Genomic DNA, 20,104 nt, shown 5'->3' with positions numbered 1-20,104 from the left:
CCTCGACCCCTTCGAGATCCACGACCATCGCGTGTTCGTTCTCCTCCGTGTTGTAAGTTCGTTCTCGGTCGGTCGGGATCCAAGGCTCGATCGGGAGTCCGGCTTCTGCTCCGTAAACCAGGGCGAAAGAGGTCTCCAAAGTTGCCTCTCTCGGGGTCGTCCGATAAGTCCATAGTACATATGGCAACTCATCGACCCAACTACGACCAGCCGAGTGTAGCTTCTTTTTTAGACCTTCCAAAATCGTCAGGTTGGCATTTTTTACTTGTCCATTTCCCTGCGGGTAAGCCACCGACGATCGGACATGGGTCATCCCGATCGTGGCTAAGAAATTTTGGAAATACTGGCTTACGAATTGGCGGCCGTTGTCGCTGATGAGATGCACAGGCACACCAAAGCGGGAAATCACATTGCGCCAAAGGAACCGAGCACATTGCTGAGAGGTGATCGTGGCTAATGGCTCGGTTTCTATCCACTTGGAGAAATAGTCAATGGCGACAATCACGAACTTTCTCCGACCGGAGAGTTGAGGGAAGGGTCCCAAAATGTCTACCCCCCACCTAGCGACGGGAATCGCAGTCGTGACCGGTTGATAGAAGGTTGCCGGTCGTCCACGCATCCGGGCAAACAATTGGCACGTCTCACATTCTCGAGCTAACTTTTTACAGTTTAGCTGGAGGGACGGCCAATAATACCCGATCAGCATGATACGACGAGCTAACGATCGGCCTCCTTGATGTGAAGAACAAATGCCCGAGCGCAACTCCTTCATAACCAAATCGGCCTCAAATGCGGTCAAGCAACGCATAAGAGGGCCTCCATACAATCGCCTGTAAAGCCGACTGTCTAAGACTTGGAAACTTGGGGCTCTAAGCTTGGCCTTCCGAGCACGCTTGGGGTCGTCTGGGGGCCGACCGTGCTCGAGGAACTCTTTCAGATCGGTAATTCAATTGTCTTCTACCGGTTGTATTGGATTGATCGGCAATCCGAGCAATCTTCGACATGTGTTCCGGGGCGTCTTGGGCCAACTTGGACAAGATGTCCGCATCGGCATTATCCAATCGGGGTATGTGCCGGACGGTATACCCCCGGAACTAGGTAAGCTTCTCCATGGCCAGGTCTCGGTATAGTTGTAGACGCTCTCCGTTGACTCGCCCGGTTGAAGTAACTTGGTGATGAGATGTCCTGCGTGCAATGAAGGTAAAGAAAATAACCGATCGGACCGCCGTGTGCAAACGGTCAAGCAATCACCGATCGTATATACATTAAACCCTCCCGCTCGCAGGCGGTTAAACAAAGATTTACAACAATAAATTTAAATATACATGACGACCGGGACTAACTCGCAGATCGAGCCCCCACTTCGTCTAAAGATTACCCAAAAAAAAGGCTAATGCCTAAACATCACGAGGTGCTCGGAATTCCAAGTGCCCTCGATTACTCGACCGGTTGTTGTCTCCAGTCGGTACGTTCCCGGCCGTATGACGGCACTGATGATGTACGGCCCTTCCCAATTTTGAGCTAGCTTCCCGCCTTCCAAAGGTTGACTGGCCTCTCTTCGTCGTAGAACATAATCTCCGACCTGAAAATAACGAGGGTTGACCCGGACATCCTTTGAACTCTTGACTATCTTCTGATACTCGGTCATACGCAGAGCGGCTAGCTCTCTTTTCTCCTCGACCCCTTCGAGATCCACGACCATCGCGTGTTCGTTCTCCTCCGTGTTGTAAGTTCGTTCTCGGTCGGTCGGGATCCAAGGCTCGATCGGGAGTCCGGCTTCTGCTCCGTAAACCAGGGCGAAAGAGGTCTCCAAAGTTGCCTCTCTCGGGGTCGTCCGATAAGTCCATAGTACATATGGCAACTCATCGACCCAACTACGACCAGCCGAGTGTAGCTTCTTTTTTAGACCTTCCAAAATCGTCAGGTTGGCATTTTTTACTTGTCCATTTCCCTGCGGGTAAGCCACCGACGATCGGACATGGGTCATCCCGATCGTGGCTAAGAAATTTTGGAAATACTGGCTTACGAATTGGCGGCCGTTGTCGCTGATGAGATGCACAGGCACACCAAAGCGGGAAATCACATTGCGCCAAAGGAACCGAGCACATTGCTGAGAGGTGATCGTGGCTAATGGCTCGGTTTCTATCCACTTGGAGAAATAGTCAATGGCGACAATCACGAACTTTCTCCGACCGGAGAGTTGAGGGAAGGGTCCCAAAATGTCTACCCCCCACCTAGCGACGGGAATCGCAGTCGTGACCGGTTGATAGAAGGTTGCCGGTCGTCCACGCATCCGGGCAAACAATTGGCACGTCTCACATTCTCGAGCTAACTTTTTACAGTTTAGCTGGAGGGACGGCCAATAATACCCGATCAGCATGATACGACGAGCTAACGATCGGCCTCCTTGATGTGAAGAACAAATGCCCGAGCGCAACTCCTTCATAACCAAATCGGCCTCAAATGCGGTCAAGCAACGCATAAGAGGGCCTCCATACAATCGCCTGTAAAGCCGACTGTCTAAGACTTGGAAACTCGGGGCTCTAAGCTTGGCCTTCCGAGCACGCTTGGGGTCGTCTGGGGGCTGACCGTGCTCGAGGAACTCTTTCAGATCGGTAATTCAATTGTCTTCTACCGGTTGTATTGGATTGATCGGCAATCCGAGCAATCTTCGACATGTGTTCCGGGGCGTCTTGGGCCAACTTGGACAAGATGTCCGCATCGGCATTATCCAATCGGGGTATGTGCCGGACGGTATACCCCCGGAACTAGGTAAGCTTCTCCATGGCCAGGTCTCGGTATAGTTGTAGACGCTCTCCGTTGACTCGCCCGGTTGAAGTAACTTGGTGATGAGATGTCCTGCGTGCAATGAAGGTAAAGAAAATAACCGATCGGACCGCCGTGTGCAAACGGTCAAGCAATCACCGATCGTATATACATTAAACCCTCCCGCTCGCAGGCGGTTAAACAAAGATTTACAACAATAAATTTAAATATACATGACGACCGGGACTAACTCGCAGGTCGAGCCCCCACTTCGTCTAAAGATTACCCAAAAAAAAGGCTAATGCCTAAACATCACGAGGTGCTCGGAATTCCAAGTGCCCTCGATTACTCGACCGGTTGTTGTCTCCAGTCGGTACGTTCCCGGCCGTATGACGGCACTGATGATGTACGGCCCTTCCCAATTTTGAGCTAGCTTCCCGCCTTCCAAAGGTTGACTGGCCTCTCTTCGTCGTAGAACATAATCTCCGACCTGAAAATAACGAGGGTTGACCCGGACATCCTTTGAACTCTTGACTATCTTCTGATACTCGGTCATACGCAGAGCGGCTAGCTCTCTTTTCTCCTCGACCCCTTCGAGATCCACGACCATCGCGTGTTCGTTCTCCTCCGTGTTGTAAGTTCGTTCTCGGTCGGTCGGGATCCAAGGCTCGATCGGGAGTCCGGCTTCTGCTCCGTAAACCAGGGCGAAAGAGGTTTCCAAAGTTGCCTCTCTCGGGGTCGTCCGATAAGTCCATAGTACATATGGCAACTCATCGACCCAACTACGACCAGCCGAGTGTAGCTTCTTTTTTAGACCTTCCAAAATCGTCAGGTTGGCATTTTTTACTTGTCCATTTCCCTGCGGGTAAGCCACCGACGATCGGACATGGGTCATCCCGATCGTGGCTAAGAAATTTTGGAAATACTGGCTTACGAATTGGCGGCCGTTGTCGCTGATGAGATGCACAGGCACACCAAAGCGGGAAATCACATTGCGCCAAAGGAACCGAGCACATTGCTGAGAGGTGATCGTGGCTAATGGCTCGGTTTCTATCCACTTGGAGAAATAGTTAATGGCGACAATCACGAACTTTCTCCGACCGGAGAGTTGAGGGAAGGGTCCCAAAATGTCTACCCCCCACCTAGCGACGGGAATCGCAGTCGTGACCGGTTGATAGAAGGTTGCCGGTCGTCCACGCATCCGGGCAAACAATTGGCACGTCTCACATTCTCGAGCTGACTTTTTACAGTTTAGCTGGAGGGACGGCCAATAATACCCGATCAGCATGATACGACGAGCTAACGATCGGCCTCCTTGATGTGAAGAACAAATGCCCGAGCGCAACTCCTTCATAACCAAATCGGCCTCAAATGCGGTCAAGCAACGCATAAGAGGGCCTCCATACAATCGCCTGTAAAGCCGACTGTCTAAGACTTGGAAACTCGGGGCTCTAAGCTTGGCCTTCCGAGCACGCTTGGGGTCGTCTGGGGGCCGACCGTGCTCGAGGAACTCTTTCAGATCGGTAATTCAATTGTCTTCTACCGGTTGTATTGGATTGATCGGCAATCCGAGCAATCTTCGACATGTGTTCCGGGGCGTCTTGGGCCAACTTGGACAAGATGTCCGCATCGGCATTATCCAATCGGGGTATGTGCCGGACGGTATACCCCCGGAACTAGGTAAGCTTCTCCATGGCCAGGTCTCGGTATAGTTGTAGACGCTCTCCGTTGACTCGCCCGGTTGAAGTAACTTGGTGATGAGATGTCCTGCGTGCAATGAAGGTAAAGAAAATAACCGATCGGACCGCCGTGTGCAAACGGTCAAGCAATCACCGATCGTATATACATTAAACCCTCCCGCTCGCAGGCGGTTAAACAAAGATTTACAACAATAAATTTAAATATACATGACGACCGGGACTAACTCGCAGGTCGAGCCCCCACTTCGTCTAAAGATTACCCAAAAAAAAGGCTAATGCCTAAACATCACGAGGTGCTCGGAATTCCAAGTGCCCTCGATTACTCGACCGGTTGTTGTCTCCAGTCGGTACGTTCCCGGCCGTATGACGGCACTGATGATGTACGGCCCTTCCCAATTTTGAGCTAGCTTCCCGCCTTCCAAAGGTTGACTGGCCTCTCTTCGTCGTAGAACATAATCTCCGACCTGAAAATAACGAGGGTTGACCCGGACATCCTTTGAACTCTTGACTATCTTCTGATACTCGGTCATACGCAGAGCGGCTAGCTCTCTTTTCTCCTCGACCCCTTCGAGATCCACGACCATCGCGTGTTCGTTCTCCTCCGTGTTGTAAGTTCGTTCTCGGTCGGTCGGGATCCAAGGCTCGATCGGGAGTCCGGCTTCTGCTCCGTAAACCAGGGCGAAAGAGGTCTCCAAAGTTGCCTCTCTCGGGGTCGTCCGATAAGTCCATAGTACATATGGCAACTCATCGACCCAACTACGACCAGCCGAGTGTAGCTTCTTTTTTAGACCTTCCAAAATCGTCAGGTTGGCATTTTTTACTTGTCCATTTCCCTGCGGGTAAGCCACCGACGATCGGACATGGGTCATCCCGATCGTGGCTAAGAAATTTTGGAAATACTGGCTTACGAATTGGCGGCCGTTGTCGCTGATGAGATGCACAGGCACACCAAAGCGGGAAATCACATTGCGCCAAAGGAACCGAGCACATTGCTGAGAGGTGATCGTGGCTAATGGCTCGGTTTCTATCCACTTGGAGAAATAGTCAATGGCGACAATCACGAACTTTCTCCGACCGGAGAGTTGAGGGAAGGGTCCCAAAATGTCTACCCCCCACCTAGCGACGGGAATCGCAGTCGTGACCGGTTGATAGAAGGTTGCCGGTCGTCCACGCATCCGGGCAAACAATTGGCACGTCTCACATTCTCGAGCTAACTTTTTACAGTTTAGCTGGAGGGACGGCCAATAATACCCGATCAGCATGATACGACGAGCTAACGATCGGCCTCCTTGATGTGAAGAACAAATGCCCGAGCGCAACTCCTTCATAACCAAATCGGCCTCAAATGCGGTCAAGCAACGCATAAGAGGGCCTCCATACAATCGCCTGTAAAGCCGACTGTCTAAGACTTGGAAACTTGGGGCTCTAAGCTTGGCCTTCCGAGCACGCTTGGGGTCGTCTGGGGGCCGACCGTGCTCGAGGAACTCTTTCAGATCGGTAATTCAATTGTCTTCTACCGGTTGTATTGGATTGATCGGCAATCCGAGCAATCTTCGACATGTGTTCCGGGGCGTCTTGGGCCAACTTGGACAAGATGTCCGCATCGGCATTATCCAATCGGGGTATGTGCCGGACGGTATACCCCCGGAACTAGGTAAGCTTCTCCATGGCCAGGTCTCGGTATAGTTGTAGACGCTCTCCGTTCACTTCATAATCCCCGAGAACCTGCCCGACCACGAGCGCGGAGTCCGTTTGGGCTCGAATGTATTCAGCCCCCAAGTCCCGAGCACACTGTAAGCCATTGATAAAGGCTTCGTACTCGGCTTCATTATTGGTTGGATGAAACTGATACATGAGGGCGAAATAGACTTTGAATCCCTCCGGGCTCGTGACCACCACTCCTCCTCCTGCTCCTTTCTTGCTACTTGACCCGTCAGTAGCCAACGACCACCACTCAGCCTCGGGATCCGCAACCTCAGGAGGTCGGGTATCCCGGGCGGTGCATTCGACCAAGAAATCAGCAAGGGCTTAACCTTTGATGACTGGTCTTGGTCGGTATTCGATCGCGTACTGGGTCAGCATTAACGCCCACTTGTCTAGGCGACCGGATGATGAAGCAGTTCGGAGGATTGGCCCGATCGGCTGATCGGTCAAAACGCGAATTGCTCGACCCTGAAAATAAGGAGCCAACTTTTTCGCAGCGATATACAAAGCGTAGACGACCTTCTCTAACTGGGAGTACCAGAGCTCGGGACCATGTAGCGCGTGGCTTACATAGTACACCGATCGCTGGACCCCTTCCGGATCGGTTCGGCACAATACTGCGCTTACTGCACGATCGGAGACGGCGAGGTACACGTCTAGCTCTTCTCCGAGCTCGGGCTTTGAGAGCACAATTGGTGACATGAGATACTCCTTTAACTCATCAAAAGCCGCTCGGCATTCTTCGTTCCAGACGAACCGGTTGACTTTACGCAATACCTTGAAGAAAGGTAAAGCGCGCTCGGCTAACTTAGAGAGGAAACGGCTGAGAGCTGCCAACCGACCGGTCAATTGCTGGACTTCTCGAACGGTAGAAGGTGGTTGCATGTCCAGAATCGCTTTCACTTTGGCGGGGTTGGGCTCGATTTCTCTTTTGGTCATCATGTAACCGAGGAATTTCCCGGTCTGAACTGCAAATGTGCACTTAGTCGGGTTCAGCCGCAACTGGTACTTCCTCATGATCTGGAAGCACTCCCGGAGGTCCCGAGTGTGGTCGGATCTGTCCCGACTCTTGACCAGCATGTCATCAGTGTAGGCTTCCATTGTTCGGCCTAGCAGATCGGCGAAGAGCATATTGACCATCCTCTGATAGGTCGCTCCCGCGTTACGGAGGCCGAACGGCATCACTCGGGGTTACGAAGGCTGTTTTGCTCTCATCTTCATGGTGCATCATTATTTGATGATGCCCTTTAAATGCATTCATGAAACTTATCAACTCGGCCCCGGCCGTCTCGTCGACCATCTGATGGATACTCGGTAGAAGATACGGGTCGAGCGGAAAGGCCTTGTTGAGGTCGGTGAAGTCGATACACATCTTCCAAGCTGGGGGTTTTGGAACAAGAACAATGTTAGCCACCCACTCGGGATAGATCACCGGACGGATGTGCTCGATCGTCGCCATCTTCTTAATCTCTTCTCTGACAAACTCGCGGCGATCGGAGGGAAGGTGTCGGGTCTTCTGCACGACCGGCTTTGCTGCAGGATCGACAGCTAGCTTGTGACAGATCACCGATCGGTCGATCCCGAGCATGTATTCGGGCCCCCATGCAAAGATATCGAGATGTTCCCGTAGTATGGCCAAGATTTCCGCTCGGAGCTCAGGGGTGATGGCCCGACCAATTTTAATCTTCCTGTCCGGTCGGTCCTCGGACAGGGGTACTTCCTCTATTTCCTCGGAAGGTTCGGGTTGTTCCTTCCGGTCCTTAGCCTCCTCCTTGGCTATAGCGTTCACCCGGGAAGACTGACCGGAGTCATGTCTGTTGACCGCTCGGGTGTAGCACTTCCGGGCGGATTGAACGTCGCCGCGGACCACACCGACCCCATTGGGGGTAGAGAATTTCATGCATAGGTGAGGCATTGAAATTATCCCACTGATCTTCATGATTGCGGGTCGGCCCAAAATAATGTTGTGGACACAATGGAGGTTGACCACAACGAATTCTAGCTCCGTCTTGATCGACTTTGGAGATGTGCCGATCTCAACTGGGAGCATTATTTTTCCTTCGGGGTAAATGAGCGCCCCGGTAAATCCCGACAGTGATACACTGACCGGAGTCAGCTCCTTCCTGTCAAGTCCAAGCTTTTCAAACACGTCCAAATAAAGGACGTTCACACTGCTGCCAGTGTCCACCATAACCCTCTGGACATCCGTCCCTTTGACATCAATCGTGACCACGAGCGCCTCCATACCGTGGTCACCGCTACTGGGTTGATCTTCGAGGGTGAAGGTTATGGGCTCCATCTTTTGCCTCTTCCCAGTGTCCCGGGAATCTACAATGGCGACCGGGCAATTGCCCCTCGACCGGGAAGCATCGTCAATCCACAAAAAATAACGTGGATGGTCGGCTGCTAGATGGAGGGTCAGGGTCCCGTCGGTCATCACGACGATCGTCTCTTCGGTCCTGACCTGACCGATCGGAGCGTCCCTCACGATCATAGCGATCGGAACGGTGATGAGAGCGCAAGTGATCTCTCTGATCGGTATTCTTCTTCGTGTCTTCTCTCTATCCCACACACTTGTCCAACATTCCAAGATTGAGCAAATCCTCTAACAGCTGTCGCAAGTGGGTACACTCTTCAGTGTCATGCCCGGCACATCGATGGTAAGCACAGTGCTTACTCTTGTCAGGGCCGTCTCGATTGGGATGTGGGAGTTTGATGAGATTGCAGGACTGAGCGTACTGCATGGCCTCCGCTGCGGATCGGTTCAGGACCGTAAACTCACCAGGCCTGGTGCGAGATCGGGGATGATCATCTCCCGATCGGTGTTCCGCCCGGTCGGTCGGTTTACGGGACGAAGATCCGACCTCCTGCGAGCGCTTTACGGCGTTCGCCTAGCCGGCGTTGGCATAATCTGTGACCCTTCGAAGGGCCTCCTCATACGTGGCCGGGGGGTGTAGAATGAAGTCTTGATACAAATAACCCGCCCGGAGGGAAATGTGGAGCATGTGGGTGGCGGTCGCGTCATCCATGGGCTCGACCTCCCCGATCGCTGCTTTTCATTTGACGAGAAAATCGGTCAAGCTTTCCCCTTCAAGCTGCTTGGCCTTCTCCAAGTACATGTAGGACTTCCTCACCACCTTGGAGGTGATGAATTTCCTCACGAATTTGATTGCCAGGGTGTTAAAATCAGCAATTGAGCCCGGCTGCAAAGTTCGGAACCATTTCGCTGCCCGACCGGTGAGCGTGGAATAGAAAGCCCTGCACATCACGACGTTTGATACGCCCTTCAACATCATGTTGCCGTATAAATCATTGACATGGACCTCAGGGTCCGTACGACCATCGTAACTTTTCTCACCGGAGACCTTAAAGTCGAGCGGGTAGGGTTGAGCTATTACCTCCGCAGTGAAAGGCGTCCTTAACAAAGAGGACTGGTCGACCGGGGTACCACAGGGTGCGCATTCCTGAACTGCGCAAACTCCGCCGGGAGGTTATAGAGCAATCCTGTGGTCTCGTTGAGCTCGGCTGTCTTGGTAGCTTGGGCTGACTCCCGAGCGCGTCGTCAACGGTGAGATCTCGACCCGCTATGCCCGGATGAAGTCTCCTGGCTAGCTTCCTGCATCTGTACATCTTCCGGTTGTCGGTTTGGGTCTTGGGGCCCCAAACGTTGTTGTATCGCCGGTCGAAGACGGTCAAAAGCTACCGCTCGGGCAGCTTCTTCGGGGTCGTCCGCTCGGGCTGGAGCCTCCGGTGCTTGCTGGGCCTGCCGTGGTGCCTCCATCGTATCAGTACCCCCGACTCCAACCGCGAACGAGTCGAGAGTCGAGCCCGGGAAGTGGGCTGATGCTGCGGCTCTACATGTGCGGCCGGGTAAAATGGAGGGGCGGCGGCTGGAGCCGTGTACGCAGGCGTGAATGGTGGATAGCCAACCGGTGGTGTGTAGTAGATCGGTTGGCGGGGCCAATACCCGTACGATTGAGGTGGGACCGGGTATGGATACTGGCTGGGATACGGCATGTGCTGTTGCTGGTACTGCGGTTGAATGTAGTTCACCGGCTGTTGGGCGGTCGGGTATGTATTTGAAAGGTGGGGTAGTGAGAGATTGAGGTTGAGGTCCAAATTCTGATTTTGCTGCTGGGTCGCCTGATCGTCAGCGAAGTTGTATGCCTACGGATACATGATTGTATAGGGGACCGGGTGCTCGTCAAGACGATAGCTTTCTTGCACTGCTCCCCACAGACGACGCCAAAATGATAGTGCTAATTGCCACGTAAAGCGGTAATTAAGAAGATATGAGACCAATTAAAGCAAATAAACAACTCTTATTGATCACAATGAAAGCCCTAAGTACAATCTACTTGGTTGCTCTGGGTACCGACTGACTGCGGTCGAGATTCTCTAATAACAACCTATCGATCGTCCAAAAGTTCCTCCCACTGTCGCTATCGCGGGTATTTATAGCCGCGGAGCCGGAGACACAAATCCGGTCGTTCGGCATGCTTCCCACATAGCAACCACGTGTCGCCTCTCTGGGTGCCCTGCCTGTCAATGCGTGGAGCCGTCACGTGTTCCTCGTCAGCTCTCTCGCTAAAGGGCTACCGCTCAGTGGTCGACACTGCTACTCGGAGATCCGACCGGGTTCTTCACAAGAAACCCGACCTGTTACCTGCAAAGACAAGAAGAAGAAGGACGAAGGCACACCGGTCGGGGTAACGCTTATGTCGGTCAGGGTATTCCCTACCAACCAATTAAAGCAAGTAAAACTCTTTTATTGATCAAGGTGAAGGTCTTAAGTACAATCTACAATGGCTATTTCGAGGGCCGACTGACTGCGGTCGGGATGCTCTGAGAATAGCCTATCGATCGTTCAAAAGACCTTCATACTGTTGCAACCGTGGGTATTTATAGCCGCTGGACCAGAGACACAAGTCCGGCTGTTCGGCATGTTCCCCACGTAGCAACTACGTGTCCTCCTCTCAGGAGCCCTGCCTGTCAGTGCGTAATGCCGCCACGTGTCTCTCTGCGGCTCTCTCGCCTAAGGGCCATCGATCGAGATTCAAAGGCATCGGTCGGGTGATGCCCGGTCGACAACCGACCGGGTTCTTCTAAGAGAGTCCGACCTGTAACTTGCATAAACAAGAATAAAAAGGCGAAGGCATGTCTGTCGGGGTATTCCCTACCAAGAGCCTCCCAGCCCGGGCCTTTTTGACCGTCCGGGAAAAAACAGGACGGGATGAAGAAGTCCAACCGTCCGCCGCCAAACCGACCGGCCAGCTGTCATTCCCTTGCACCACGTGTCGACCTCTGTCGGCCTCTGCGACCCCAACGGTCACCTCGGAGTTTGGAGCGGTCGCGTCATGCAAGTGGGTCGTTTCCCGCCCAAATGCTTTCCTATAATTAGGCCTTCATGGAGCTCATTTGAACTTTTACCAATCTTCCTGAATCGATCGGTGCAACCAGAGCGTCCCGAGTGAATACTTCAGCAAGTCAGTCGAGCAATCAGCTTTCAACTTTTCTTCGTCAAGTGCTCTCATTCGGTAAGTCCTTCTTTAGCTTTTTAGTTGCTTCTTTCATATTTGCTTTCCATAGCCAACTCTAGGCCTTAACCGACCATAACCGGGTCGTACCCGACCCTAACAACATCCCGACCACCCTTTAGGTAGTCACCATGTCGGATACTGATAGCCAGAACGCTTCGATCGCGGATTATGACGATGCGGTTGAGCAGATAAGCGAAGAAATAGACATCGAAGCATCCTCGTCGGAGGTCGTTCAATGACCGCGACAAGCCCCCGAGCAACAAAGGTCTTCGAGCTCGAAAGGGTCAACGAGCTCGAGCGAGTCGATCAGCTGCAGCGGCGAGACCTCTACAAGCAGGCAAAGTTCCCCGACCGGTGGCGTTCGGGAAACGCCTACCAGGATTATTGGGACTACCCTCAGGCCGCACCTCGGGTTGATGATCGAGAAAATACACCGGAGCCGGTCGAGGAGGACCCGGCCGCACCAACTGTCGATGGATTCGCATTCCTGAACAGGGATAGCGTGGAACAACAAATGAGTAAACTAACGAAAGGGGAAGCGGCCAAGATCGCTGCAAGGCTCAACGGTTGGGTGGAATTCGACACGAGCCGTCAGCTCGGGAATATCATCGATCGCCATCGGGAAAAGTGGATCGGGATGCATTTTGACTCCCTGATGGCCCCGATTGCCTTCCCCTTCCCGGCCCTCCTGACGGCATTCTTGGGCTACTACCAGGTCGTCCCGGCCCAGATCTGCCCGAACGCCCACAGGATCCTCGCCTGTTTCCCTTAGATTGCGCCCGGCACGAAGTGGCCTGCACGATAGAGCTTTTTAACTTCATCTATCACGTGAAGGTTCTCCCGGCCAAGTATGGAGGCGGGTTCCTAATGATTCAGTCCCGGGTAGATTTATGCTCGATCGACAACCTGCCCGGGAACAACCGGGGGTGGAAGAATAAAACTTTTTCGGTCAAGTATGACCCCTGGATCCTCCCGGTTGAGAGGTTGTGGAGCACCCATTATAAGAAACAAGTGATGCCGGTCGAGACTCATGCTCTCCAGGATGCCGTCGCCAAGATCTCGAGTGAGATCCACGAGTACAAGATCTTCTGCACGGCCGAGCGTTACGAGGAAGCCCGATTGCTCCTGTTGCAGTACGACTTAACGGAGAAGTACTTGCCCAAGCCGATGGGGGCGACAATTACAAGGGTGGCCGTTCGGGTCGAGACGGCAGATGAAGATCTAACACTAACCAATCATCCCCGACTCTAACTTCCCGATCACCCCATAGTCCCGATCTAACTATCTTTTCTTCTTTGTTTGCAGAAATGGCCGGCTTTGATGAAGAGGAAGCGCCCCAAGCCCCCATAACCAAGATCGTGCTTGGGAAGAAGAAACCCAAAACCAAGCTGGCCGGGGAGAAACGAATCCCGACCGCCCGACCGATGGGCGCATCAACGACTGTCACCACAGCCGAAGGCTATGTGTTCGACGCTTCGGACGTCCTTGTCACTCGGGTGACTGCCCCCAAGGGCAAAGAAAAGGCGTCCGAGAAAGAGGCGGAGGAGACCGGCGCGTTGAAACGTCGAAGAAACCAGCGGAGCCCGAGCCCTCCGGTCGGGGCTATCAAGGGCGACTCGTCTATCCTCACCCGGATCGGTAATGCCGGGCTGGTTAAGGAGGATATGACCCAACTCACCCCGACCCAGGTGGCTGAGAAGATTGACCACCGCCTGGCCGAGGTAAGAACTCTTCTTTCTTCGTTGTTTTCATACAAGTGTGTTTGCTCGGGCTAATCCCGATTGTCTTTTGTTCTGCAGATCTCCCGAGCGACCCAGCTCCTTCAACGCCGAGCACTGCTGGCCAATGAGGCCGATGCTTTGAAAAAGGTCGCCGATCGGCGACTAGAGGAGGCCAAAGACCTCCAGGCGGAGCTCAGGAAAGCTAAGGAGGAGCTCAAGAAGGCCAAAGAAGATTGGGACTTTTCTGAGAAGGTCGCCCAGCAGGCGGTCGGCGAAGCGGCTGAACTGATATCCCGACTGAACAACACGGGCGAGCTGGCCCAGTTTCTCTTCCGGGATATAGAGTCGGGCACCCAATTCCTCCGGGAGGAACTGGTCTGGACGTTTGGTCGATGGGCGTTTAAGTCCGGCCAACGAAGGTTGCGGGAGAGGACGCAAAAGAACATGGAGCAAGCGCTTGAGGGCGATGATCTCCAGTTGGTCTTAACGACCCTCCCAGCAGAAATTTCCGACCCCGGCTTGGCTCCTTTTTGCCGCGAGGATGAAGTCGCCGAGCGGAGCAGTGCTGCGAAGAAGTAACTAGGTTTTGCTTTCTTCTTCGTTTTGATGTAAGTGAACCTGATCGGGAGCCCGGTCCCGCTTTTGTACCGGGCACATTTTAACAAATTAATGAAATTCCTTTTTTAGTCCATCTCATCTTGCTCGGTTTATTTTAATATGTTTTACTTTTAACTGCTTGTACGTCAGTCGTTCATTGCCCGACCCTTTGGCCTAATGGTCCGGTCGTGCGTGTCTCGACCGAATGGCCTTTTGTCGAACTTCTTGGCCTACCCGTTCGGGGTTTTCCCTACCGTTCGGCCTTGTCGAAAATTTGAAAAATATTTTGAAATTTTGGCCTTCTCGCTCGGGGCGTTCCCGAACACTTGGCCTTGTACACTTCCTTCATCCTAGCCCCCACATTGTTGTGCGCACGAGGCACGAGTGAGTGCGACAATGGAAAGAAGTTGGACGGATCGGGAAAATTTTGCCGTAGCTCTGGCTTTCCCAATCGGTGGCGTGACCCGAGTGTCCGCCAAAGATGAGCGCAATAGACAGTCGTAAGATTTCGACCGGCCATGTAATAGGTGGCTATTAGAGCCAAATAGGTAGACGACTATTAGAGCCATTGAAGTATATGGCTATTAGAGCTAATTTGTTGCACACCCCTATCGGTCGGAACCGAGGGAGAGGTGTTGTGTTGGGCGTGAACCCCGTCTTCATTGTTGATGCCGAGGCTCGATCGGGTGGGTTTCGAGCGCGACTGGTTGGGGAAGCAGATTCAAAATAACCTATTTCATGGTAAGAGAGTTAAAAAACCGATCGGGCCGCCGTATGCAAACGGCCGAGCAATCACCGATCGTAGTTACATTGAGAATTCCCGTTTGCAGACGGTTGAAAATATTTACAGCAAATAATTTACAAACATTTGAACGACGAACAGAGCCCACTCGCAGGTTGAGTCCCCACTTCGTCAATAATTACAATAAACAGGCTAATGCCTAAATAAAACGAGGTGCTCGAAATTCCAAGTGCCCTCGATCTGCCTACCGGACGTCGTTTCCAGTCGGTAGGTTCCCGGCCGTATTACAACGGTGATATCATACAGCCCTTCCTAGTTTTGAGCTAGCTTTCCTCCTTCCAAAGGTTGACTGGCTTCCCATCGGCGTAGGACGTAATCCCCGACCTGAAAGTACCGAGGGTTGACCCTGACATCCTTCGAACTTTTCACTCGCTTCTGGTACTCGGCCATACGCCGAGCGGCTAGCTCCCTCTTTTCTTCAACCCCGTCGAGATCCACGACCATCGAGTGTTCGTTCTCTTCTGCATTGTAGGTCCGTTCTCTGACAGTCGGGATCCATGCCTCGATCGGGAGTCGAGCATCGGCCCCATAGACAAGGGCAAAAGGCTTCTCCAAAGTCGCTTCCCTCGGGGTCGTTCGATAAGTCCACAGAACATAAGGTAACTCTTCAGCCCAACTACGACCTGCCGAGTGTAACTTCTTTTTCAGACCTTCCAAGATTGTCCGATTAGCGTTTTCTACTTGTCCATTTCCCTGTGGGTAAGCCACCAACGACCGGATGTGGGTTGTCCCGATCGTGGCAAGAAAGTTCTGGAAATACTGACTTATGAATTGCCGGCCGTTGTCGCTGATGAGATGCACGGGCACACCAAACCGGGAAATGACATTGCGCCATAGGAACCGGGCGCATTGTTGAGAGGTGATCGTGGCTAACGGCTCGGCCTCGATCCATTTGGAGAAATAATCGATAACGACAATGACAAACTTTCTCTGACCGGCCAATTGCGGGAATGGTCCCAAAATATCCACCCCCCACCTTGCGAAAGGAATTGCAGTTGTGACCGGCTGGTAGAAGGTAGCCGGTCGTCCGGGCATCCGAGCGAACAACTGACACGTCTCACAATCCCGAGCAAGCTTCTCATAATCTAACTGGAGAGACGACCAATAATAGCCGATCAACATGATTCGACGAGCCAACGATCAGCCTCCTTGATGCGATGAGCAAATGTCCGAGTGCAATACCTTTATCACCAAATCAGCTTCGAACGCGGTCAAGCAGCGCATGAGAGGTCCTCCATACGACCGCCTATACAAACGACCGTCTTGGATTTGAAATCTTGGAGCTCTGAGCTTGGCCTTCCGAGCACGCTGAGGGTCGTCTGGGAGCCGACCGTGCTCGAGGAATTCCATCAGATTGGTGATCCAGTTATCTTCTGCCTGTTGAATAGGTGCGACCGGCAATCGATGAATACTGTGCTTCGGGATCACCAAAATCCGAGCGATCTTTGACATATGTTCCGGGGCGTCTTGAGCCAACTTGAACAAGATGTCTGCATCGGCATTATTCAATCGGGGTACGTGTCGAACTGTATATCCCCGGAACAAGGCGAGCTTCTCCATTGCGAGGTCCTGGTAGGCTTGTAATCGCTCCCCGTTCACTTCATAATCTCCCAGGACCTGTCCGACTACAAGTGCAGAATCTGTTTAAGCCTGGATATACTCAGCCTCCAAATCCCGAGCATATTGCAAGCCATTGACAAAGGCTTCATACTCGGATTCGTTGTTGGTCGGGTGAAACTGATACATTAAAGAGAAGTAGACCTTGAATCCCTCCGGGCTTGTAACAACCACTCCTTCTCCTGCCCCCTTCTTACTGCTAGACCCATCTGTTGCCAACGACCACCACTCCGCCTCGGGGTCCTCGACCTCCGGAGGTCGGGTGTTTCGAGCAGTGCACTCGATCAAGAAATCTGCAAGGACTTGACCTTTGATGGCTGGTCTTGGTCGATATTCGATCGCATAGTGGGTTAGCATTAACGCCCACTTGACTAGGCGACCGGACGATGAGGCAGTGCGGAGGACCGGGCCGATCGGCTGATCGGTTAGCACACGAATGACTCTACCTTGAAAGTAGGGAGCTAGCTTCTTCGCGGCGATATACAAGGCGTAGACGACCTTCTCTAGCCGGGAGTACCGGAGCTCGGGACCATGTAGCGCGTGGCTTACATAGTACACCGGTCGCTGGACCCCTTCCGGATCAGTTCGACACAATATTGCGTTTACTGCTCGATCGGATACGGCGAGGTATACGTCTAACTCTTCTCCGAGCTCTGGCTTCGACAGCACAATTGGTGACATAAGATATTCTTTCAGCTCGTCGAAAGCCGCTCGACACTCGTTATCCCAAACAAATCCGTTCACCTTGCGCAATACCTTGAAGAATGGTAGAGCGCGCTCGGCTAATTTGGAGAGGAAACGGCTTAAAGCGGCCAACCGACCGGTCAACTGCTGGACCTCTCGAACGGTAGTAGGGGGCTGCATGTCCAGAATCGCTTTGACCTTGGCCCGGTTGGGCTCGATCCCCCTCCTGATTATCATATAGCCGAGGAACTTCCCGATTTGAACCACAATTGTGCACTTGGTCGGGTTCAATCTCAGCTGATACCTCCTCATAATCTTAAAACATTCCCGGAGGTCCCGAGTGTGGTCGGATCGGTCTCGACTCTTGACCAGCATATCATCAATGTACGCCTCCATCGTTCGGCCTAATAGATCAGCGAAGAGCATATTGACCATTCTCTGATAGGTCGCTCCCGCGTTGCGGAGGCCGAACGGCATCACTCGGTAGCAATACAGCCCGTCCGGGGTCACAAAAGCTGTTTTGCTTTCGTCTTCATGATGCATCATCATTTGGTGATATCCTTTGAAAGCATCATCCATGAAGCTCATTAACTCGGCCCCGGCCGTCTCGTCGACCATTTGATGGATACTCGGGAGCGGATACGGGTCGAGCGGACAGGCTTTGTTAAGGTCGGTGAAGTCTATGCACATCCTCCACGCTGGGAGCTTCGGAACAAGAACAATATTTGCCACCCACTCGAGATAGATCACCGGTCGGATGTGCTCGATCGCCGCCATCTTCTTGTCCTCTTCTCTGACAAACTCGCAAGCGATCGGAAGATAAATGCCGCGTCTTCTGGACGACTGGCTTGGCTGCGGGATCGACGGCAAGCTTGTGACAAATGATCGTTCGGTCGATCCCGGGCATGTCCTCGCCCCCCCCCCCCTCCCACGTGAAGAAATCAACAAATTCGCGAAGAATTGCTAACACTTCTGATCGTAGCTCGGGGGTAAGGGCCCGGCCTATTTTAATCTTCCTATCCGGTCGGTCCTCGGACAAGGGAACTTCTTTAACCTCTTCGGAAGGCTCGGGTTGTTCATTCCGGTCACTGGTTGCCTCCTTGACGATCGTGTTCACCCGGGAAGACGTGCCAGTATCACGCTTATTAACAGCCCGAGTATAACACTTCCTCGCAGATTGAACATCTCAGCGAACGACGCCCACCCCATTAGGTGTGGGAAATTTCATGCATAGGTGGGGCATGGAAATTATCCCACCGATCTTCATTATTGCTGGTCGGCCTAAGATGATGTTGTGAACGCAGTGCAGATTGACCACAACAAACTCTAACTCGGTCTTGACAGACTTGGGCGGAGTGCCTATCTCGACCAGGAGAACAATTTTTCCTTCGGGGCGAATGAGGGCCCCGGTGAATCCAGACAATGGTACACCGACCTGAATCAGCTCGCTTTTGTCCATATGAAGCTTTTCAAACACGTCCAAATAAAGGACGTTCACACTGCTCCCCGTGTCCACCATAACCCTCTGGACATCGGTCCCATTTACGTCGATCGTGACCACGAGGGCTTCCAACCCGTGGTCACCACTGTTGGGCTGATCCTCCAAGGTAAAGGTTATGTGCTCCATCTTCTGTCTTTTTCCGATATCATGGGAGTCTACGATCGTGACCGGGCAGTTCTCCCTCGGTCGGGAAGTGTCATCCAATCCACCAAAAATCACGTGGATGGTCGGCTTGCCTGCCGATCGGCTGTTAGATGGAGGGTCGGGGTCCCGGCGGTCATCCCTGTGGTCATGACCCGACCGATCTGAACGTTCAGCACGATCGGAGCGATCAGAGCGGTGATGAGAACGTCGATGATCTCTCCGATCGGTATTCTTCTTCGCTTCTTCTCTCTTCCCCACACACTTATCTAGCTTTTCGATACTCAACAAATCCTCCAAGAGCTGGCGTAAGTGCGTGCACTCTTCCGTGTCATGCCCGGCACACCGGTGGTAAGCGCAATGCTTAGATTTGTCCGGTCCGTCTTGTCCGGGATGAGGGAGTCGGATGAGATTACAAGATTGGGCGTACTGCATAGCTTACGCCGCTGATCGGTTCAAGGCCGTAAACTCGCCAGGCCTGGTGCGGGGTAGGGGATGGTCATCATCCGATCGATGTTCCGTCCGGCCGGCTGACTTACGGTAGAGCCGTCAAATATGGGTTTTACCCGTCAGGTCGACCCGTCCCGTACCGCCGTAGGTAGGGGACGGGTTCTTCAAATTTTGATCTGCCAGGAAGCGGGCTTTTTAGCCCGTCCCGCCTGGGTCACGGGTCCAGGCGGGGCGGGTCACGGGTTTAGCCCGCGACCTGCTAATACATATATATTTTGTATATATATTTAGTATTTAATACATGCTATTTTGGTTTGTGTAATTGTGTTAGTGTGTTATAAGTTATAGGATTATAGATTTATAGGAATACAATACTAGGTAGTGTTACTGCACGTCTATACAGTGATTTTTTTTTTTTTAAGGATATTGTACAGTGATTTTTAATAAAAAAATAAAAAAATAACAAAGTGAAAAAATTGATTGGCGGGCTAGCGGGTTTTGACATGGCGGGGCGGGCCGGCCACATTCCAAGCCCCCTAAGAGGACGGGCTTTGGTGTGTTTTGGCCCGTCCCGCCTCGTGAGACCGTTTCGACGGCTCTAGCTTACGGGATGAAGTCCCGACCTCCTGCGATCTTTTGACGGCATTCGCTTCTCCGGCATTGGCGTAATCCGTCACTCTTCGAAAGGCCTCTTCACAAGTGGTCGGGGGATGGAGGATGAAATCTTGATAGAGGTAACCCGTCCGGAGAGAAATATGGAGCATATGGGTGGCGGTGGCATCATCCATCGGTTCGACCTCCCCGACCGCGGCCTTCCACTTGACAAGGAAATCGGACAAGCTCTCCCCTTCAAGCTGCTTGGCCTTTTCCAAGTACATGTA

The 20,104-nt window shown here is 52.7% G+C and overlaps 1 protein-coding gene across 1 annotated transcript; it reads left to right on the top strand.

Moving 5' to 3' along the window:
- Positions 1 to 13,017: 13,017 nt before the first annotated feature.
- On the top strand, positions 13,018 to 14,048 carry LOC109166139. Its single transcript, XM_019315024.1, has 2 exons — positions 13,018 to 13,431; positions 13,510 to 14,048. Exons 1-2 carry the CDS (start codon positions 13,018 to 13,020, stop codon positions 14,008 to 14,010), a joined length of 915 nt encoding a protein of 304 aa, XP_019170569.1. The 3' UTR covers positions 14,011 to 14,048.
- The last annotated feature ends 6,056 nt before the right edge of the window (positions 14,049 to 20,104 follow it).

Source organism: Ipomoea nil, unplaced genomic scaffold (assembly GCF_001879475.1).
Source record: "Ipomoea nil cultivar Tokyo-kokei standard unplaced genomic scaffold, Asagao_1.1 scaffold3087, whole genome shotgun sequence".
NCBI classification, from domain to species: domain Eukaryota; kingdom Viridiplantae; phylum Streptophyta; class Magnoliopsida; order Solanales; family Convolvulaceae; genus Ipomoea; species Ipomoea nil.
The sequence above is the reverse complement of the archived record's forward strand: the minus strand, read 5'-3'. Positions and strand labels throughout refer to the sequence as shown.